Genomic DNA, 24107 nt, shown 5'->3' with positions numbered 1-24107 from the left:
CCGTCCTGGACCTTTGCCAGAGTCAGGAGCTCCAGTTTTCGCCAGGAACTTTCGTCCTGGCCCACCCTGGTCTGCCGGACAGGTGGTGTCTCCTGCCAGCGCCTCATCGTGCTCGTCGGTGTTTATTGCAGTGCAGTGACCAATGTTGCCTGCCGAGCTTTAGCAGGCCACCGAGCCTGGCGACAAACGAACATTATGCTTGGGGGGCGTCACATGCTTGCTACACTCGTGAATGAATTTTGTTCCAGCAAAACTGATGTCGTCACAACTTCAGTTGTGAGAGCGCATCGTTTGGGCCGTATTTCTACAAGTAAGGCGAGGCCAATCATTGCTAAATTTATAATGATAAAGAAGTTGAATCTGTGCTAAGCAACGGATCGAGGCTGAAGGACACCGACTTCAGCATCGCTCGTGATTATTCTTAGACTGTCCGACACAAGCGGCGTCATCTCTGGCAGTACGGGAAGTCTGTAAAAAAAAGAAGGTGACTGAATTCGTCTCACATTCAACAAGCTTCACATTAATAACGATACCTATGTATGGGTCACTGAGGCTGCTCGCATAGTATGTGTTTCTCGGTATCCCACGCAAGAGTGATGTTCGTCTGTCACTCCCTGAAATCAGACTCCAGCTTTCCATTTTCCTCAAAGATCGCCAAGTAATGCTTCCAAAACCATATATTTCCTTTACACAAACATCAGAAGTGTTGTAGCAAAGGATGTTGCTATCTCTTCACTAATCGATTCATGTATCACTTGTAGCGCTAACCGAAACATGGCTGACTGATCTTATTCCTGATAATTCAATTTTTGTCAGCCAGACACGTTTTAAAATCTTTCAATGAAACAGACCATACACCGTTAAGGAGGTGGTGTAATCTTGGGGATAAGGGATGATTTGCTAACCATGCCTGTGATGATTAGTTCTTGAATGTGTATGGGTTTCTTTTAAGTATTGTTAAACTGATGTAATTATTGGTGCTGTTTACCATCCTCCTAATATGAATGATGGTTTTTCGTCTGAATTTCATCGAATTCTGTGTGAAATATGTACGCGTTTCCCTAACTGTACTTTACTTATATTTGGAGACTTCAACTTCCCTAGTATAAACTGGTTTTCACAATCCGTCACAGCGAGTGAAACTGAAGCTAACATGTTTCTTCAGTCATGTCTCGATTTTTCACTAGCACAACTTATTACCAATCCCACGCGTCGCACATAGTGTACCGCCAACATTATAGATTTAATATTAACGAATAAGCCCGATATTTGTTCAGACATTATTCATCTAGATGCATTTCGGTTCAGGACGTAATAACAGGATACATTACCGGTTCCTTTAATGAAAACTACTATTAAACAAATCAGGTGTTGCAACAGAGCTAACTATGAAAAAATAAATTCCAATTAGATTATTTCACCACCCAGTTCATGAATCAATATTTATTGCACACAGTTGAGCAGAATTGGGATTTATTCAAGAGTACTTTTAATAAACTTGATGACTTCGTTTCACTTATGAGCATCCGATGTAGCAGCAGTGCACCGTGGTTTAATCAGAAGTTGCGACGTATGAATAATAAGAAAAAGCAATTTTTTCGGCAGGGACTAAAAAATGGTCTTCTAAGCGCGTGGGAAAAGTATAAGAAATGTGACAAGGACTGCCAGTCACTCCTAAAATCCATTCGATGCCAGTTTTTCAATCACAACCTATCATCTCTGATAACCAACAATCCTCGTAAGTTCTGGCGCATCATAAATCCTAGCTTTCATCCGGACGTTTTGCTTACCGACAGTAACGGCATCATAATGAGTCTGAATGTGCTCAGGTTTTTAATGACGCCTTTTCATTATTATTCACCTAAGAAGACATTAGCTCATCCCCTGTCTTAAACACAATCCATGACATTTGAATGCCTGAAATTGTGATTAATGAAACAGGTATCTTAGCTTTATTAAACAATCTTAATATTACTAGTAGTTCGGATCACCTCAGTTTTAACAATAAGATACTTAAGAGTACATCTCAAAGCATTTGCGCTGTGTTGTCCTGTTTGTTTTCGCAATCATTATCACATGGACTAATTCCTAATGACTGGCGGATAGCCAAAGTAGTACCTATATATTTAAATCAGGTGAGCGTTCCTCTCCATTGAACTATCGACCCATCTTGTTAACCAGCACCGTTTGCAAACTTCTTGAGCATATCATTCACAGCCAAGTTGTTAACTACCTCGAAGATCATAATATTATTTTCAATTATCAGCACGGTTTCTGCAAGGAATTTTCATGTGACACTCAACTAGCTGGCTTCGTTAACGACTTCCAATTATGACTTGACGCAGGCTATCAGGTCAACACAGTGCTTCTTGATTTTTCAAAGGCTTTTGATCGGGTTTCTCACCACAGACTTCTACTGAAACTAGCAAAGCTTAACATCCAACCTATCGTGCTTGCTTGGATTAAGGACTCTCTGTCATCTAGAACACAGTTCACCTCGGTTAATAATTCTAACTCCTCTTCTGCTTATGTGACATCTGGTGTACCACAAGGAAGTGCGCTCGGACCTTTGCTTTTTTTAATCTATATTAATGACTTACCTGCCTGTGTAACATCTAGAATTCGACTTTTCACTGATGACTGTGTAATTTACCATAACATTACTAGTGACAGTGACTGCTAATCCCTACAATCTGATCTCAACGCAGTAAGCTTATGGTGCTCATCCTGGTTAATGTCCAGGGTGTCTACCAAGTTGACATTTCCAAATTCCCTGAGATTTCCAGGTTTTCCCTGAGTGCCTTTGCTAAATTCCCTGAGTGATGCAGAACTATGTTTTCTGTCAAGACGGGCTGAAACCATATCGCCCGATGCTGTCACTGTCAAGTAGGCATACAAAAAAATTTAAAAAAAAAACGACTTAGTTCAATTTGAATAATAAGAAGTAGTGTTTGTTATTCAAAAAGAGAATAGAAGGGAGAGGTTAGTAAAATGCACAGCAAATAAGATGTCTTCCAAAGAAATTGCAAATCGAGTCGGCCATTCTCAAATACAAATAAAAAGGAGATGCATACAAAAGCAAATATTTTTGAATATGAGCTATTTATATCAACTGATAGCAAGCTCAGTGGTATGAGGGCCAAACGTTGTCACAATTGAGATTCTCTTTCAACAGCTCGTAAGTCAACCTCAACTGTCCTGAAATACTCTCAGCCCGCGCAAGACACGTCAGTGTTTTGTTTCATTGTTTTAAGCAGTTTGTTTTGGTTTGGATGAGGAACACCTGCATCTCGGCATCAGCCAACACTGTTTTTTTTGAGCTCAAGGTCCTTCAAAACGGCGGCAGCACGCTTCCTTTCCCGTTCATTCATCAATGCGTAGGTCCTTTCTGTTCTTGTCCTCCTTCCGCCACTCGCTCGCCCCACGGACCACTTGAACCATCTTCTTGGTCAGTTGCACAGTCCCCGTCCAATTTTTCGAACTCCCTCGGAGCCACGAAAACGTCAGAAAAATCGGCCAATTGGAAAAAATAAATGCATGTCATTTACTGCCCTTAAGGGCTCAAACCGCCACAGGCACATTCGAAAACGCTCTAAAGGCCTGCAGGTACACGTATTAGGCATAACGGTGCTCGTACTGTGACAGGAAATACCGGATGCACGTGTGTATAATTAAGGAATACATACTGAATCCCATGGCAATAGCGCCTTCCCACGCTTGTTATGCTTCACTGCAATACTTTTGCGTATGCTTCACCAAGTAACATTTGTGTACGGAGCCAAAGCTGACTTTCGGGAACCGGAATTATGCAGCGCACCGTGCTTTCCAAGCTTTTAAGCCACTCGCGAGAACCACAAAAGCAGAGTCCGTGCCATTGCAGACAGCAGCAAATTCTTTCAATAAAAACACGGCATCCAACAGCAAGAAGCTTCATAGCGAACGTCGAAGCAGCTAGGCCTAGCGTTGCCGCCGTGGTGGCTACGGCTGCCAGCGGATCTGAGTGCGAGAGTGCCAGTTCGAGGCGGCAAGGTAATCAAAATGGCAGCGGTGGTGGCTTTGATTAATGCCATTTCGGACCTGCGAACATGGCAAAACCTCCGGAAAATCAGACGGCGAAGAGTTCTTACGTTTGAAATTTCAGACGTTCTAACACATTGACTCTATGGGGTATGTGGTGGTGCCGTGAAGTCGTCCAAATTATCGGTAATCCGGGAAGTCGGTCATTGACTGTACACTGGCAACTCCTCCAGCCGACGACAGGGCGTAAAAGACGATTTATTACGATTCCTGTCTGTTGCTCGAGCCAGCATTACCTAGACTTTGGACCCGTTCAATAATATTACAGCTAATTTTCCCTGATAGAAGCACAAATTCCCTGAGCTTTCCCTGAGTTTTTCCAGACTACTCAATATCCCTGAGAATTCCCAGTTTTCCTGGTTGGTAGACACCCTGATGTCATTAAACGTTTCTAAAACAAAACACATCTTTCACTCGTCGCACAGATAGCATTGCAACCACTTATATTCTTAACGAAAATACTGTAGAACTAACAACAACATACAAGCACCTTGGTGTGCACCTTAAGTTTCACCTATCATGGCATCACCATATCGACCTCACCCTAGCGTCTGCTAACCACTCACTTGGTCTTCTCAAAGGTAACCTCAGACACGCCCCTATGCACGTTAACAAACTGGCTTATATAACTTTAATACGCCCTAAAATCGAATATGCTGTGGCCATCGGGGACCCTGAGCAAGCCTATGTTATCAATAACATCGAATCCTTGCAGAACCGCGCTGTTCACTTCATATTTTCAGACTACTCACCCTTCACAAGTGTTACAGCATTAAAAAGCTTGCCGAACTGGAAGATTTGTCATATCGCCGCAAACTTGCTCGTTTAGCACTTTTCCATAAGCTTTATCACCACCCATTCCTTCGAAGTGATTTGTTTCAGTCACCTCATGCCATCTTTCCACGCCGTGCTCATTCTTTCAAAATCGTTTTACGCCAATTCATTGATTCCCCGTACTATCATCAAATTGAATAATTTACCATCAGCCATCGCCACAGAAACTAAGATCATAAAATTCCAAGAGTTTCTTCACTGTGACGGAAATGTGTGAAGCTTGCTGTTTTTGTTTGTGTTCATTTTCCCTTTTTGTGTTATGCCTTATGTTTTATTGCACTTATTACTGAAATGTAACGCATTTATTAAAAGCTGTATCGCGCCCCCCTATGTAATACCCTCTCCTGGAGGGCCTTTAGTGGTAACGTGAATAAATAAAACAAATAAAAGAAGAAACAAGGCACCCTACATGCAGTAAGGATAAAGGCGGACCAATTCAGGCTGGTACTTGCAACATGCAGCCTGGGAACAGAGAGATGAAGATGATATAGAGGTAATGAATGAAACCATAACTAGTCTGGCTTCAGAAGCAGCAATTGAAGTGGAAGGCAACGCACCAAGGAAACCATTAGGTAAGCTCTCCCAAGTAACAATGGACCTAATAAAGAAAAGCAAAGAATGAAAGTGTCAAACTCAAGAGACCAGACAGAATTCGCAGAGCTGCCAAAACTAATCAGCAAGGAGAAAATAAGGGATATTCGAAATTATAATGTGAGAAAGACTGAGGAAAAGCAGTAAAGAATGGATGCAGCCTTAAGTCAGTTAGGAGAAAACTTGGCATCGGGCAAACCAATATGTATGCACTGAAAGATAAGCAGGGTAATATCATCAGCAATCTCCAAGATACCGTAAAGGAAGTGGAAGAATTCTATACTGACCAGTACAGTACACAGAGGAGTCAGGATACCTCTGTAGAGCCGTGGTAAACGAGACGGACACGCGTCTTTTCGGTAACAAGGTCTAGTTTATTCTGTCAAAAGAGAGAATTGAGCGGGCGCGCGCAGCACGCTGGAAGTGGCGAGGGCTTTAGAGAGAGAGAGGAGAAAAGAGGGAGAAGGAGCATAGAGAAGTGCGGTGCGTGGACCTAGTGCGAAAGGAAAGCAGTAAACAAAGTAATCAGAAAAGGGAGCTCACACACGACGTTCGGCACAGTGAGTCGGATCATGTGTCCGTGTGCCTGGTGTCCAACACTCGCGAAGGTCCGCTTACGGGAGGCCCGCGGGACGCCCCGAGGAGTTGTTTATGGCTGTGGTGGTGGTGCGCAGCTCCATCGCCGCGCCGCTACAGATTGCTCCCCCCTTAGAGAGGAAGCTGAAGCGACAAACGATGCTCACAATGCACAAGTGGCAGCCCAGTGAACGCGACGAAGAGGTGACGAACCGCGCACTTGCAAGGCGGAGTCCGCATGTCCCGGAAAGGCGAGATAATTAAGCGCGGGTGCCTCGCTGAATGCTGGCTTGAGTCGCTAAAGCGCGATGTATCTCGTATCCCATTTACGTCGACAACGAAGTTAGAAGGAAAACGTTCTAAAACGGGGAATGGTCCGAGGTAGTGGGGCTGAAGCGAGCCGCGCACAGGGCCGTAACGCACAAAACATGTGTGGCTGTCTGCAAGTCCGAAGTGATGTACACTGCACGGGGTTTGTTAAAATGCGTAGGCTGCGGACGGAAGTTTCGGAACACATTGCGAAGCTGGTCGGCGCACTCGCTTGCTCTTAGAGAGTAAGTGAGGGTGCTTTCTTCGAAGAAGCCGGCTGGCAGGCGAAGCGAGGTGCCGTAAACAAGCTCCGCAGTAGCGCAGGATAGGTCCTCTTTGAAGGCAGATCGAATTCTGAGAAGCGTGAGCGGAAGTCTGTCAACCCACTTGTTTGGGCAGCCGTGCGCTGTGAGTGCTGCCTTGAGATGGCGATGAAATCTCTCGATGAGGCCATTTGTTTGAGGGTGGTAGGAGGCAGTTCACAAGCGTGCTGTTCCGAGAAGTTGAAGTAGCTCCGTGAAAAGGGACGATTCGAATTGCCGGCCTCGATCAGTGACAACTTTCGTTGGACAGCCAAATCGGGATACCCAAATGGAAACAAAAGCTGCAGCGACAGTAGCTGCAGACATGTCGGGGATAGGTGTCGCTTCGGGCCAGCGGGTAAAGCGATCGACACATGTCAGAAGAGAGCGATAGCCTTGGCATGGGGGTAGCGGGCCAACAATGTCGACGTGCACAACAGAGAAACGTTCGTCGGGTTGCAAGAAAGGCTTTGTGGGGGGGACAGGGTGCCGCTGAACGTTCGCGCGCTGACAAGGTGCGCACGAGCGGACCCAGTCCCTGATATTTGCGTTCATGCCTGGCCAGACGAAGCTTGATGAGACAAGCTTTTGAGATGTGCGAATGCCTGGGTGTGCAAGAGTGTGATATGAGTCAAATATTTGCTTGCGGAAAGAGGTGGTTAGGTAAGGCCGAGGTGTGCCCGTGGAGGTGTCGCAAACAATTGACACATCTTCAAAGGTAACTGATTCAAGCTGAAGAGATGTTGACGCGTCACGTAGGTGACGGAGCTCAGAATCACTAGCTTGTTCTGTAGCCGATTCTTGGAGGTTGAAAGGAAATGATGTTGAGATAGAGCTCTTGGAGCGACTGCGTGTGATAGCATCCACGCGACAGAGCGTCAGCTGGTGAGTTGTCAACGCCGCTGACATGGCGTATGTCAGTTGAGAACTCTGAGGTGAAGATGAGCTGGCGCACCTCACGTGGAGTGTATAATGATTCAGAGCGGCCGATTGAATTGGTGAGAGGCTTGTGGTCAGTGAAGATTGTGAACGAGCGGCCTTCAAGTAGGTGTCGGCAATGCCTCACGGCGAGAAATATGGCGAGCAACTCACGGCCGAAAACACTGTAGCGTGTTTGTGCAGGGGTGATGCGTTTTGAGAAAAAGGCAAGGGGCTGCCACCCACCGTTTACTTTTTGTTGCAGTACCGCTCCGACCGCAGAGCGACAACGGATAGCTGGTGTTGGGATGAGCTAGCAGTGTGGCATCGGCCAAAGCATGCTTGATAGAATTGAAAGCTTCATCTGTTGTGCTGTCCCAGGGCAGTGCAGTTGACGATTGTTTGCCGCAGAGCAAACGCTCGAGGGGTTCCAGCAGCATAGCACAGTTTCTAATGAATCGGCGGTAAAAGTTTACCAGGCCTAGAAACTGGCGCAGCTTAGTGATTGAAGCTGGCTTGGGGAACTCCATGATGGCTTGCACTTTGTGAGGAAGAGGGCGGATGCCGTTGTTATCCAAGCGATGGCAGAGAAAATCAAGTGATGGTACTCCGAACTCGCTCTTGGCAGTGTTGACGACGATACCATTTGCTGATAGGCGCTCAAAAAGCTGATGGGGATGTTGGAGGTGCTCTTCATGGGATGAGCTTGCCACAAGCAACTCGTCAACGTAGGCGAAAACGAACGGCAGACCACGTGTGACTGTGTCGATGAACCGCTGTGATGTCTGTGCAGCATTTCGGAGACCGAATGGCATTCTCAAAAATTCAAAGAGGCCAAATGGTGTGGTAATTGCTGTTTTTGAAATGACTTCTTGTGCGACAGGAATTTGGTGAAAGGCTCGCACCAGGTCAATTTTGGAAAATACTGTAGTGCCATCCAGTGCCGACGTGAAATCTTGGATGTTAGGCAGTGGGTACCGATCCAGAATGGTTTTTGCATTCAGGGATCGGTAGTCCCCACACGGCCTCCAGTCACCTGATTTCTTGGGGACAAGATGGAGCGGAGATGCCCAGCTGCTGGACGATGGTCGTATGATTCCAAGTTCCAACATGTGTTCGAACTCTGCTCGGGCAATTTTGAGTTTGTGCGGGGCGAGTCGTCGTGGGCAAGCAAATAGAGGTGGACCAGTTGTTAGGATATGTTGGCGTACATCATGTTGTACGGGCTTTGTCCAGTCGGGTGGTCGCGTGAGGTTGGGGAACTTTTGAAGGAGGCAAGCAAAAAGATCACCAGCAATTGTTGTGGTTCGGGCGACTATAGGCGAGTCACAGGAAACGATGCCATGAACAGAGAGCAACGTAGCAGTGTCCAGCAGGCGTTGGCGTTTCACATCGACCAGCAGTCCATGGTGGTCCAGGAAATCAGCGCCAATAAGAGCACGGCGAACGTCAGCAACGACGAAAACCCAACGAAACACGCGGCGCAGGCCAAGGTTCAGGGTGAGGGACCGCGACTTGTAAACAGGTATCCTGCTACCGTTGACAGCTTGAAGATAGGAGGTCGGCGGTGTAGTTCGGTCGGAACGTTGCGCGGGAATAATGCTGACCTCCGCCCCGGTGTCCACCAGGTATTGCTGGCCTGTGCTTCTGTCCATGACATGAAATAGGCGACTTTTGCTTTGGCCCTGACCGGTTGTCGCCATTAAAGGTCGGCCGGCTGGTTTCCCTGACATGCACAAGGACGGAGGCAGCGGCGCGCCTCCTGCCCGAAGCGGCGGTGATAAAAGCATACCCGTGGTGGTGTTTGAGACCAGGAGCGTTCTTCTCTTGTACACCGTGATCTACTCGAGCTGCGGTACCTTCTGTGAAGGGGTGAAGTGCGATGACGCTCCGCAGCACGAACTAACTGTTCAAGGCGATTGCAGAGCACGTCGAGGGAAGAAGCGGTGGAGGATGATGTTTGCAGCACTGAACTCGCAGTGTTGCTTGATGCTGTTACGTTGCACACCGCTGGCGTCACCACCTCCATGACTTTGTCCGCCAAGCTGGCCAGGCTGTTGAGATCTATTATCGTGGCTGTAGCGAGTACCATCTGAACGTTTACTGGAAGGCGCTGCATAAACAGTTCCCGAAGGAGGCGGTCATCGTTTACTGTTGTGTTGCCGCTCATGAGCTGTCGCATACGGCGAAGGAGCTGGCTTGGCCGACGGTTTCCCAAGTCCTCTGCGGATAGCAACTGCTGCATGCGGGCTCGCTGCGATGTTGTTGTGCGCTCGAGAAGTGCAGCCTTAAGATCGCTGTATGGAGTGGCGGGAGCCGGTCGGCAACTTCTTCTGCAGCAGTAGGCGACAGTGCCGAAACAACTAGGTGGTACTTGCGTTGTTTCGTGCGAACGCCAAAGAGAATAAATTGCGATTCCGCTTGAAGAAACCAAACTGCAGGGTTGCGGTCCCAGTATGGTGGGAGTCGAATCAAAACCGCAGAGACGTCTTGTTGCTCGGTCGTGCCCGTAGGTTCAGTGTCTGGTTGCATCTCGTTGCTGTGCATGGCTCCACAATAACTTCGGCAGTGCCGCGAAGAAAACTACAGGTCACCACTATGTAGAGCCGTGGTAAACAAGACGGACGCACGTCTTTTCGGTAAGAAGGTCTAGTTTATTCTGTCAAAAGAGAGAATTGAGCGAGCGCGCACAGCGCGCCGGAAGTGGCGCGGGCTTTAGAGAGAGAGAGGAGAAAAGAGGGAAATGGAGCATAGAGAAGTGCGGTGCGCGGACCTAGTGCGAAAGGAAAGCAGTAAACAAAGTAATCAGAAAAGGGAGCTCGCGCACGACGTTCGGCACAGTGAGTCGGATCATGTGTCCGTGTGCCTGGTGTCCAACCCTCGCGAAGGTCCACTTACGGGAGGCCCGCGGGACGCCCCGCAGAGTTGTTTATGGCTGCGAGGGTGGTGCGCAGCTCCATCGCGGCGTCGCTACACCTCCATTAGAAACAGTAATGAACAGGATACAGGAACTCCTCCTATAACTAGGGATGAGGTCAGAAGTGCCTTGCAAGGCAGGAAATGAGGAAGAGCGGCTGGAGAAGATGGAATACCAGTCGATTCAATCAAAGATGGAGGAGACTGAGGTTGATGGAGGAGAGTGAGGTTGAAGATTAATATGCAGAAGACAAAGATAATGATGAATAGCCAGGCAAGGGGAACAGGAGTTCAAAATTGCCAGTCAGCCTCTAGAGTCTGTCAAGGAGTACATTTACCTAGGTCAGTTAATCACCAGGAACTCTGATCATGAGAAGGAAATTCATAGAAGAATAAAAATGGGTCAGATCGCATGCGGCAGAAATTGTCAGCTCCTGACCGGAAGCTTACCATTATCTTGGGTACTAGGCGCGAAAACACACACGACACAAGGAAGGAGACGGGACAGAGTGCCACTTACAACTGCTTTTATTCGGAGGCACACCACACACTTATATAACCGTCTTAGACGCAAGGACCACAATCGCATCAAGATTGATATGGAAGCGAACTGGTTAAATATTTCTTTTCAGCCATATATAAAGATATTAACGGGTCGCTGACGCACATGCTTCCTTTCTTTCCGATAAAGAAAGCTTCAATCACTTCCCCAGCTTTTTGATCTTTACTTTTTGCCAGAATTCGCGCCCCTGCAAAACATGGCTCGAGCTGAAGTAAGTTAACATTACCATTGAAAAGGAAGGTGTACAATCAGCGCATTTTACCAGTACTGACATATGGGGCAGAGACTTGGAGACTGACAAAGAAGCTTGAGAACAAGTTAAGGACCGCGTAAAGCGCGATGGAACGAAGATTGCTAGGCATAACGTTAAGAGACAGAAAGAGAGCGGTTTGGATCAGAGAGCAAATGGGTATAGACGATATTCTAATTGACATCAAGAGAAAAAAATGGAGCTGGGCAGGTCATGTAATGCGCTAACCGGTTAGATAACCGTTGGACCATTAGGGTTTCAGAATGGGTACCAAGAGAAGGGAAACGCAGTCGAGGACAGCAGAAGACTAGGTGGAGCGATGTAATTAGGAAATTCGCGGGCGCTAGTTGGAATCGGTTGGCGAAGGACAGGGGTAATTGGAGCTCCCAGGGAGAGGCCTTCGTCCTGCAGTGCACACAAAACAGGCTGATGATGATAATACGTAAGTGCTGCAGGTGTTCTGGACATGTGGCTTTCATTGTACTGCCACTTACTTTTCAGTAGCGCCACTGACAAACAGGGATTTGAGGCAATTTTTGGAGCAGCAGAATGTTTAATTTTGAGCAGTCTGGAGCATCTGAACAGACTTTGGAGCCCTTTGGAGCGAATAAATGCAAACTGCAGGTTCTATCTTAGCCACTTTTGAACACTTAAACAAGCTTCATTTCAGAAAATATCTGTTTGCTGCAAAACAATGCTGCTCTGCTTCTAAATACCAAAAAGCAAACCTAAGTTTGAGTATCCGCTTAATATAAATGAAGACAACAAGCCTCCTATTCGCACAACCTGCTATAATTCATCTTGGGTACTAGGCGCGAACACACACAAGAAACAAGGAAGGAGACGGGACACAGCGCCAGTTACAACTGCTTTATTCGGAGGCACACCACACACTCATATAGCCGTCTCAGACGCCAGGAACACAAGGATCTGATGATCGCAAGGATCTGATGATCAAGATTGATATGGAAGCGAACTGGTTAAATATTTATTTTCAGCCATGTATAAAGATATTGACGGGTCGCTGACGCACATGCTTCCTTTCTTTCTGATAAAGAAAGCTTCAATTACTTCCCGAGCTTTTGTATCTTTACTCTTTGCTAGAATCTGCGCCCCTGCAAAACATGGCTCACAAGAGCGTGACGGACAGGACTTAATGTGCTTGGGTATGTTTGGTTCTTCTTTATCTTGCTCTACATTTCTTTCATGTTCCCTAATTCGGTCGTTAACACAGCGCCCAGTTTGCCCTATGTAGGAGCAGCAGCATGAGAGGGAGATTTCGTAGACGACACCTTCAACGCACTTCATAAACGGTTGCCTATGCTTGGTGCCACATCCATTTTTATCTTCACGTATTCTTTCGATACGAGAACAAAGGCTTCCGAGCTTTTTGGGGGCTGAAAACACAAGCGGCACCCCATGTCTGCTAGCAACCTTCTTTAAATTGTGGGCCATCTTGTGTATACGGGGCACCACCACAGGCCTCACACCCCCTCTTCTCAAGGGGGATCTTCCCCAGCTCTTACAGCCACACTCTTCATTTCTTGTAGTAGACTTTCAGTGACTGCCATCACAATCGAATCAGGGAATCCAGCTGAAGACAGCCTGGCCAAATGGTTATGGAAGCTAAAGTGCATCCTGTGAGGGCACGATTTTCCGAGGGCAGATTTCAGGCAAAGTGAAGATATCCCCCTTTTTATTAACTTCGAATGGGCGGAGTCGTATGGCAGGAGCCCTTTTTTTGCACGAGGTGCATATGCCCAACAAATCTGATCCCCAAAAAACTCAACATTTAACTGTCTACAGAAACTGTAGACAGTTACCCTCAGGCACTTCAATGGTGAATTGCAAGCCATTTCCATGTTGTCGGAATATGGATAAACTATCATGCACATTCTCTTCGAAGTTCAAACTGCCGTCCTTACTAAAAAATATCAAAAAATCATCCATGTATCTAAAAACATTAAAAACGTGCCTAGCCGGTAAAACCTGATGTAAAACTTGATCCATTTGCAAGAGAAAAATATTACACAATACTGGCGCGACACAGGATCCTATACATATGCCGACTTTCTGCAGAAAACACTGCTGGTCAAATGTTATAAAAGTGGATTGCAAGTAAAACTCTAAAAGGGTTAAAAAATCGTCAATGGAAATTCCCACATTGTTCTGAAAGGAAATGGGTTCGTTTTTTTCTATACACTCTCGGACTGCGGCAAACAGTGCCTTGGGAGGAACAGAGTAAAATAAAAGTACCAAACTTCATCAGATTTCTTTGTAAGAAATGGGTCGTGAACTTCAAGTGTACTGAAATGTTTCAACAAGAACTGGCTTAGCTCCTTCTGCCACGACCCTTGTTTCCTTGCAACGTGAACACCGCTGATCGCAGGACTTCACAAGGCAGTTAACCCCTTCCAGAAGGCACGTCTCTTGTTCCTCTGATTCGGCCTTGCTGGCAATTCGTCGATTGATGGCAAGCAGCTCATGCGGCGGCACTTGCGGTTCAAATCCATACTTGGGTCCTTTTTCCAGAACAGATGACATCTCGTTGGGTAGGTGAATGTCCCCTTCAACCACGAACCCGCCTTCACTCATTTCATTCTTCTTACTTCTTTCCTGCAGCAATTTGTCTAGCATGCACACCCAAAGCTGTTCAGTCATTCTCAAAGCTGACCGCGTAACGGACCGAAAATTCTTCTCAGCTAGCCAGGTAGGGTATTGTTTTCGACAGACGATGCAGAGATCATTTAGCAGGTGAGTATGACGCCAGAGTTCAGACCTGAGGATCCTACTTATGCACTTCACATGTCCCCAGAAGGGTAGAACTTGCCGGAAAAGGGCACTTACTTCAGCTGGTGCCAATCCATTCTTGATACAAGAGGCGAGGTTCCTTGCGCGACAGGTATATGTGACAGCAGATGAAATTTACCGATCCATGAAACACGGAGATGTCACACATATAGAAAGGCCCACTGTATGAGAAATATAGCTTAAAAGGACGTCTTGTTGGGCGAGTTGGTCACAATTCATCTTGGGTACTAGGCGCGAACGCACAAGAAAGGAAGCATGCGCATCAGTGACCCGTCAATATCTTTATATATGGCTGAAAAGAAATATTTAACCAGTTCACTTCCACATCAATCTTGATCTGATTGTGTTCCTAGCATCTAAGACAACTATATAAGTGTGTCGTGTGCCTCCAAATAAAGCAGTTGTAAGTGGTGCTCTGTCCCATGTCTTTCCTCGTTTCTTGTGTGTGTTCGCGCCTAGTACGCAAGATGAACTGTGACCAACTCGCCCAACAAGACATCCTTTTCTGCTATAATTCATTTACTTCCAATTGAGTGATGCTGCTCAGACGTCATTGCCTTACACATGTTATAAATTTTTTATTGACAGCTGCCAGCATAGCCATGTTTTGAGCAAGGCTATAGTTAGCATCAGCCAATAACGCCTGGCCAGACTCAATGTCATCCATGCTCTTCTGAGCCAAGCAAACCTTGATGAGCCTCTGGTAACGCTCAACTATAGTCGAACCCATTTATAACAATATTCAAGTACCACGAAAATTTCATTGTTATAACTGATAATTATTATAACCAGGCTGCATGAAAAAATCAAAATAGGGGGATGGCAGAGCTGATGTGAGAAAACTATATAAGCAGGGAGCTGGTGAGGAGGGGCCAGTGCCCCTCCCCACCACTTTCCTCCACCTGGCTGCTGATTGTGTACACTCGCTTAACTACTTCCTGGGCACTCCGATCGCGTGTAACAGGCCACAGCTGTCGGCGTTAAAGAATGGCACTGCTATAACAACTGCAAAGAGGTGTCACGGGTGGCAAGCGATATGCAAGCAAGGCACCACTTTGGTGGCCCCAAAAGGGGCCTTTCAAAAATTGCGAGAAGGCTGCGGCGGCAGCCTGCAAGCTTGAGAAATCCAGAAGAAACGCTGAGGAGAGATCGCCACAAGCATCTCACCATGTACTTCTCATTGGCTTGCACGAGAAAAGCCTATGTCCAACAGCCAAGCACACTTTACACGAAGCTTGCCAACATCCTAAGGTTTCTTGCGAAAACGAAGCCCCGGAGGGACTGAATCATGCCAAGCCTTCTGTGAGGACAACATTGAGGCAGCCTGCCCTACCGTGTCATCGCTGCTGTCGTCGCCGTCGGTGTCCAATGCAAGCACATTCGCAATGATCGTCTCATCGGTTAGAAGCATTTAGTTTCCAAATTTATAGCCATGCGCTTTCTTTTCACCAGCAATGTCGTACATTGCCGATGATAAGTGGGCGGATCAGCCATCTGCCGTTTCAGCGGCGATTCAAGCGAAGTTGAGAAACCACATGGCCAGGAACGACTTCGACACAACCAACAAAAACGAACTCGAGCGATTAAGCTGTTCGCAGAACTGCACTGAATGAGGAGCCAGCGAGCAACATGCGAGCAATTGCGGCGCAGTTGGCGTGGTCCATTAGTGTTTCGGAGGGTGGAGCGGCGTAGAGCTACAGGCTGTTACGTTTCGCCTACGACGTGCGGTATAGCCGGCGCGGATGCAACGGACGCCGGGGCTTCGTTCAAAGCAGCGGACATTTTGGCCCGTTCAGCGCTGCCGCAACGCCTCCCCGCCAAGCGCGTCCAGGCATGTTTCAATGCCACGTGTGTTCGTGTGTGCGTGTGTGTGTGTGTGCATGTTGGTGCCCACGCTTGTCAAAGCGCGGAAGCCGGGGAGAGGAGCTCCCCAAGTGTGAAGCGAGGAGGTCTGACCGGCGCCGGCCCGGCGGATGCGTCACTACTCGTCTCAACGTGCCCGAGCGGCGCCGTCACGTGCGCCCCATCCAGAGCCGTTCCTTCTTGCCCTCAACTCCGAGAGTATAAAAGCAGCTGCCCCCGGACGCCAAGAGGGAGGCTCCGATTTCTTCCGTCAAGTAATGTGCTCTCCCGTCTCTCCACTTCGGTCGACCTGACCGGCCGCTCTTTTGCGATGCTAGAATAAACAAGTTGTTCTGTTAGCAGTCGACTCATCCTTTGCCAAGACCTTCGGATGCTTCCAGTTGTGCCCCAGGCCACCAGGCCAACGCTATCCTTGGGGCTTGCGACCCAGATGCAACAAGGCACAGCCCATCGTGTTCGGAGGAGTGGAAGGGCGACGGGAGAGAGCTGCATGGAGATGGCTGGATAATGAGCGCATGGCAGCTGTTGGAGCAGCAGCCTATTGTGCAGCGGCTCGAATTTCTCATTTTTTCTTTATCTTTTCAAGGATTTCACATTTCACTACCTTTCGGCTCGGACACCCAGCAGCTAGACTTCATCGTTTTAACCAATAATGAGGCATCGGGGCATTGTAGTAAGCTGGTTATTTCACCATAGAAAACATGCAAAAGTCGACGGTGCAGCAGCTTCTCATTGTTATAACCAATATTTTGTTGAAACCGGTATCGTTATAAGTGGGTTCGACTGTACTGCTTCAGATGACACCCAGGCCCTCTTCAATGATCTGCATTTCCTCATAAAGTACAAGCCTCTAATGAGCAACTGGCTGGTTCACAAATGATGGCGAGTGATTATTCAGATACCGATAATTCAGACATGCTCCATTATTCAGACTGCTTCCAAAAGGACTTCTTCTTGGGCAAGTTGGTGCTTAGATTTCCTAGGTATACGTTGTGGCGCAAAATACATTTCTTGAAAAGGGACAGAAGAAAGGAAGTCGCTTCACTGTCTTCACGACTGACTGCTTTCCGGCACCATCACTGTTTCATAAAGTTAACGTATGATAATGACCCATATTTCAAACACCTCAGGACATGCTGTTTAATAATTCGGTGTCCACTCGCATGCCAATTTGACTGGCGAGTTGACTGGAAATAGCTATGTTTTGCTTTTGATACATCGCTGGTATCACTGCGGTATAGTCGTTGGCCATGTTGTCGGCACCTCCTCGAAAGCAAAACTAGCGAAGCCCAGGTGATCCAACCAAGAGTTAATGTATGTGGCATATACAGTCACTCTAATCTAATTGACCACACCCAAGCCGTAAGACAAGCAATCCTCAGCAAGCAGCTCTAAAGCTGAATGCTCATGCTAGTGCCGAGGTGCTAGTTCTGTGTGTCCAGCATTTGTTAATCACATGTTCAATAGCGACACGGTCCCACTGATCTTAAGTTGTTAAAGAGGTGCTGACTGCACCCTGGATGTCTGCACCAATGAGGACAGTGATTAAGTGATGCAACCACTGGACAATGACTGTTGCTAAAAAAAAAATGCTGTCATTAGGCTATTGCAGCTTGATCTACTTCTGGGCAGCAATTTTGAAGCGATGCCTTCCGCTTGATTCTATATGGCGTCCTTATCACCCACCACTGCTGGTCAGCTTATCCTATCGATTAGGAAGGCAGAGTGCCACTCTTACCCCTGATGAAGCGTGAAAAGGAGTGGCATGGAAAAGGTATTGCACAATATCGCAGCCTTGTTATGTTGCCAGGGGTTGAATATTCAGTGCATGCAATGATTGTATCTGTGGCAACAGCACGACAATGGCCGAGATACGGACTGACCAGAGCGTAGGCAAGTGTACATGTGCGCAGCAATGCGTTGACAAATTTTGACCTTTGAGGATGATTCAGGGATTCTTTCACTTTCACAACATTTCGCCTGGCTAGCACCAGGCACATTGACAGACAACAGTGTTTCTGGCACACTGCAAAGAACGCCGTCGCTTGTTGACACTGAGGCGGCTGATGCTAGTCGTAAGAAATCTTGTGGAAGTATCCACAAAAGTGATCATCCGAGATATGACACTGCTTTAGCCACTTGTGGAATAAGGTCACTTGTCTGATAAATTGGAATATTTCGGACTCCTGATTATTCAGACTTCAAGGCAGTCCCCACTGAGCACGAATTATCGGTTTAATTAAATTATGGGGTTTTACGTGCCAAAACTACTTTCTGATTATGAGGCACGCCGTAGTGGAGGACTCCGGAAATTTCGACCACCTGGGGTTCTTTAACGTGCACCTAAATCCAAGTACACGGGTGTTTTCGCATTTCGCCCCCATCGAAATGCGGCCGCCGTGGCCGGGATTCGATCCCGCGACCTCGTGCTCAGCAGCCCAACACCATAGCCACTGAGCAACCACGGCGGGTAAAAATTATTGGTTGCCAATGTATAGATAATTGGTAGTTCAATTTATTAAGCCACTTTATTCGTGCGCACCACGCATGTCTGGAGACCACTGTGGCCACACATTTTGCACACTCTAACTTTGATGCACTTCGGCACAGGAAATCTCATTTGGCACAAGAGTGGGAGCACGAAGTTTCTACTATTGCATTTTCCAACTAAGCACTGCATACTTGAAGTATAAATTTATGCTGTATACGTGCCAGGTTTACCCCTGCCACTATCAATATCCTTCACTACAACATACAAGATGGTTCACATATGAAACGCCCTGCGTATAAACAATTGCACTGCAGTAGAAGGTTGTGCTGTCTTGCAAGTGCATGCAGGGGCTAAACATGCACTTCCATTGAGCCAGAAGCCAGTGCTCTATGCAATTTATGTGCAGTGCTTGCTGTAAAGAGCCTAATATTGTTGCGGGGAACCAACCTACATGAGTTTGTAACTTGGAGAGTTTAATCAGTAATTTTCCATAATTTTACTCCATAAAATGAGAAAGTCCCTCACAATTCCATGACTTCTCCAGGTGCTCAGAATTTCCACTTTTCCAGGTCGTATGAACCTTGCGACTGCAGCTACCAGTGGAATTGAAGGAAACTGTCAAAACTATAACCATTACCAGAACTGGTGGACATGTATCGTCCAGAAGTTAGACCGAGTGCATGATTTTAATGTGCGATGATGCACAGAAGCACATGCCCATTTTATACTATCTGATCACTGTTACAATCTGCGTCAGCAAAAACAGCCATCTCACATTTTCGTGGTCCATGTGCTTGAGGAGTCGCAGTTCTCGATAGGTGCGCTTGGCATGGATGGCAGACTGGAAGGGCCGTGACAACTTCTTGATGGCCACTTTGTGCTTGTGCTCCTTGTCAAATGCCGAACTGCACCAGAAATATGTCACAGGCATGAAACAATGGTTCCATACTACCCTTCACTGACATTTTCAACAACTTAACACAAGATGGAGCCCTTCCTGAAATGACTAAAGTCATGTCAACAACTGAACATCCATAGATAAGTACAGTGCAGCAGCGGATTGCTAATGAGTTGACTAGCAAAATAAACTATGATATATACAGTAAACTCTCAGTTGTACGAACGTGGGTTTATCGAATATTTCAGAATAACAAACTTTTTAAAGATCCCCGGCAGTTTTCTAATAGATTCTATGCAAAAATGTTTCACTTAAACGAATTTCGGAACAGTCAATATTTCAGTTTAACAAACTCGCTCAGAGGACCAAGGCTTGCCCACACTGCACTGCAGGTGCAACCGATGCCCGCCCTCATCAGACCGCCGCTCCAGTGGCAATGTAACGTCGCTGGCGCTACAGCGCCCCTGGGGCAAAGCGGCGGTGTCAAAAACGAACAGCAACGAGGCATGGCCTCCGAGATTGCCCGCACAAAACGAGCAAGCATGTAATCTCGGAGGCCATGAACAAAGTAACATCGCTGGCGCTTACAACGCCGCCACAGCAAAGCGGCGATCTGTCACACCACAAACCACGTGGTGTGTGTTTTTTTTTCCGACCGGCTAGTCGTGGCATGGTCGTCGTCTCTTTTTTTCCCGTCTCGTCGGTTCCGCATGTGCACATAAACGACCCACGTGGTGTGTTTTTCAATTATATGTACAAATTCCATTTCACACATTTCTAACACTATGGATGCCATGTCTTTTGCCCCATGAATTGCACTTCAAACTTTTGACTCTGTATGCCATGTCTTATGTTGGTCTAGTGAATATTCAGTTTAGTGAGCTTTCAGTTAAGTGAACTATTTCCTTCGGTCCCTTGAAGTTCACTCAAGTGAGAGTTCACTGTATTCCTTTTCAGAACTAAGAATTGTTACTGATTTCCCGACAACTTGCTACTCCATGTCACAAAAGACCGACCGGAGCTGTGAACTTTCATGAATTTTAAAGCAATGGAAGAAATGAAGAAATGCAAGAAACTTGAAAAGTATTAGGGCACACGAAGAAATGAAATGAAAGGAATATCCATACAAAGAGATGCTTCCTCTATTTACAGACAGATTCATTGTCACCACTCAACCACAAAAGCTGCCCTTTCAGGCGGGCACACTGCCTACGTGATTGTGACGCTTTTGCAATGCAATTAGCATTCTTCATGCACTTTCCAGTGTCTGTCTAAGCGTTGTACCATTAACCTGGCTCACCGGTTGTCCATGGTCTAATTGGGCTGCTTTGCCAATTCAGTTCAAACCAACTGTTAAACCAACTTGCTTCACTAGATATGACACTGGGTGCGTTGCTATTCAATAAACCTCTCTGACGCCCACTTGGGTCACAGGCTATGTGCTACTGGGTATTTGCTGCTCCTCAATAACCAAAAAAAAAGAACTCTGGTGACCAAAATCTGTCCAAAACAGATTTTTTCAATAGTAGCACCAATAAATACTTCATTCTGTAGAGAACACGTCCAGCAAGTGGCACGCTTGTAGTTGCACCACACGCTTTTAAAAAATTGCATCTCTGATGCATACCCACTCGTGAAAGTGGGCATGGCTTCTAAAAGCATTTGCTTACATTGCAATTTTTACTATAAATAAAGTTATGTAACTCATATTGTTAGGTGTAGAAAAACACAGACGAAAGAGGCTATTTACAGGCTATTTACACTGGAACCAGACAGCCAGGCCGACACTCACCAGCGCCAAGGCACAGACCAACTTCGTCGTTTTTGCGGCGGCTCGTCTCTTGAGTATCTCCCGATAATATCGTAATACTATCCCCCGGCGGCAAAAGCACCATCACGGTGATGTTAAATATCCAAGACGCATGGAGAGTTGTAGGGCTTGAGTCGGGCGACGTGAACAATGTCACTGGTTGTCACAGCGGAAGACGTAGTGGGCGTGGCTAGAACAATTTCATAGGTGACATCGGTCACTTGGCGGAGCACGTGATACGGACCTGTATAACATGAAAGCAGTTTCTCACAAAGGCCAACTTTACATGATGGTGACCAAAGCAACACGAGAGTGCCGGGCACAAAATGGACATCACTGTGACGGAAGTCGTAGCGTTGCTTCTGTTTGTCTTGAGACACTTGTAGACGAATGCGCGCTAGTTGACGAGCATGGTCAGCACGGGCGATTGCATCACGGGCATAAGCGCTAGTTGAAGATGTGGTGGATGGAAGCACAGTGTCTAGTAGTAGCGTCGGTTCGCGGCCATACAAGAGGTAAGATGGGGAAAAGCCAGCAGTTTCGAGACGGGAAGAGTTGTATGCAAAGGTAATTTAAGGTAGAGCCAGGTCCCAGTCACAGTGGTCGTCTGAAACGTATTTGGATAGCATGTCTGTAAGGGTGCGGTTCAAACGCTCAGTGAGGCCGTTCGTTTGAGGGTGGTAGGAGGTGGTAAATTTATGCTGTATTGAGCAGGCACGCATGATGTCATCAATGACTTTGGCTAAGAACGTACAGCCACGGTCTGTTAGCAATTGATGCGGAGCACCATGAATCAAAACGATATCATGCAGGAGGAAGTCCGCAACATCAGTTGCGCAACTGGTCGGAAGAGCGCGGGTTACAGCATAACGTGTCGCGTAGTGCACCGCGACTGCAACCCACTTGTTTCCTGATGTAGATTCCAGAAATGGGCCGAGAAGGTCTAAGCCAAGACGATGGAAGGGCTCGGCAGGGACGTCAAGCAGCTGTAGGTAACCAGCGGGGAGCTGGGAAGGCTTCTTGCGTCGTTGGCAAAGTTCACAAGCGGCGACGTAACGTCGTACGGAACGGGCAAGGCCCGGCCAGAAAAAATGGCGACGTACACGGTCATAGGTTCGAGATACGCCGAGGTGTCCCGCCATTGGTGCATCATGAAGCTCTTGTAGAACGGTTGAGCGGAGGTGTTTAGGTATGACAAGTAGGAACTCAGAGCCGTCCGGATGAAGGTTACGACGGTACAGAGTACCGTCGCGGAGAACGAAGAGGCGTAGAGTGGCGTCGGCCGGAGAGTGTTCAAAACGGTCGATGAGTGCTCTGATGTAGGCGTCACAACGTTGCTCGTCGGCGAAATGAAGCAGCTGTGACACAGAGAATACACAAGCAGCACTGGTAATATTGGAGGAATCAGGGTCGTCAACAGGGTAACACGACAAGCTGTCAGCATCTTGGTGCAGGCGGCCAGACTTGTAGACCACGGAATATGAAAATTCTTGTAGCCTCAAAGCCCATTGACCAAGCCGGCCTGTAGGATCCTTTAGCGATGAGAGCCAGCAGAGAGCATAACGGTCAGTGACTATGGAAAAAGGGCGAGCGTAAAGGTACGGACGAAACTTCGCAACTGCCCAGACTACAGCAAGGCATTCTCGTTCCGTAATGGAACAGTTGCGCTCCGATGGTGTGAGGAGGGGGCTCGCACAAGCAACAAAGCGATCCTGGCTACGCTGACACTGGGCTAAGACGGCACCTACGCCATGACCACTGGCATCTGTACGCAATTCTGTAGGAGCATCAGGGTCGAAGTGGACGACAATGGGTGGTGAGGAGAGAAGAGTGACGAGACGAGAGAAGGCGGCGGCTTCTGCAGTACCCCACGAGAATTGTACGCCTTTCTTCAAAAGATTAGTGAGGGGTCTAGCAATTGTCACAAAATCTGGAACAAAACGACGAAAGTACGAGCATAGTCCTACAAAACTTCGGACGTCTGCGGCTGTCTTTGGAACCAGAAAGTCTCGAACAACGCGAGTTTTGTCGGGATCAGGCTGTACTCCGGAAGCGTCAATGAGATGGCCCAGAAGAGTAATTTGACGGTGGCCAAAACGACATTTGAACGAGTTAAGTTGCAGCTTCGCCTTTGGAAATACATCAAGTATAGTTAGACGCTCAAGGTGAGTGTCGAACATAGGCGAGAAGACGATGACGTCGTCGAGGTAGCAGAGGCATGTGAACCATTTGAAACCTTGGAACGAGGAATCCATCATACGCGGTTTTTTCTCTGTCCATATCGTCAACAGCAATCTGCCAGTATCCAGAAAGAAGATCAATAGACGAGAAATAACTGGAACCGTGCAGGCAGTCAAGGGTATCGTCTATACGTGGGAGCGGGTAGACATCCTTCCTAGTAATGTTGTTCAGATGACGGTACTCTACACAGAAGCGCCATGTGCCGTCCTTGTTAACCAACACCACAGGTGACACCCAGGGACTCGAAGGCTCAATGATGTTTTTATCTAGCATTTTGTTCACTTCACTTTGAATTACTTGGCGTTTCGACGCAGAAACTCGATACGGTCGTCAGTGAATAGGCGTAGAATCGCCAGTAAGAATCCGATGCTTGACTGCGAGTGTCCGGCCTAAAGGGCGATCGTTGAAGTAGAAAATATCTAGGTAGGATGATAATACTTGGCAAAGGTCTTCAGCCTGCGCAGAGGACAGGTCCGTCGCAGCCATTTTCTTGATGTTGGGACTGGCGCCCGAGGCTGGCGCGAGGGGCCTGCGAAGCTCGCAAGAATCATCGATTGATAACGCTGCCACATGATGGTCGCTGAGAAAATCAATGTTGGCAACGCAAATACCTTGCGGTAGAATTTGCTTTGCCAATCCAAAGTTAAAGATAGGTATG

The 24107-nt window shown here is 47.2% G+C and overlaps 1 protein-coding gene across 7 annotated transcripts in view; it reads right to left on the bottom strand.

Moving 5' to 3' along the window:
- p38b (p38b MAP kinase) overlaps positions 1-24107 on the bottom strand; it is a 457389-nt gene that overhangs the window by 401446 nt on the left and 31836 nt on the right. For all 7 annotated transcript variants that reach the window (XM_050177284.3, XM_055070036.2, XM_050177282.3 and 4 more), the window contains exon 2: positions 19276-19405. In XM_050177284.3, coding sequence (XP_050033241.1) covers positions 19276-19405 — 130 coding nt within the window. The remainder of the gene's footprint in view (positions 1-19275; positions 19406-24107) is intronic.

This window comes from Dermacentor andersoni, chromosome 9, assembly GCF_023375885.2.
Source record: "Dermacentor andersoni chromosome 9, qqDerAnde1_hic_scaffold, whole genome shotgun sequence".
NCBI classification, from domain to species: domain Eukaryota; kingdom Metazoa; phylum Arthropoda; class Arachnida; order Ixodida; family Ixodidae; genus Dermacentor; species Dermacentor andersoni.
Note: the sequence above shows the minus strand (reverse complement) of the source record. Positions and strands in the feature narration are given on the sequence as shown.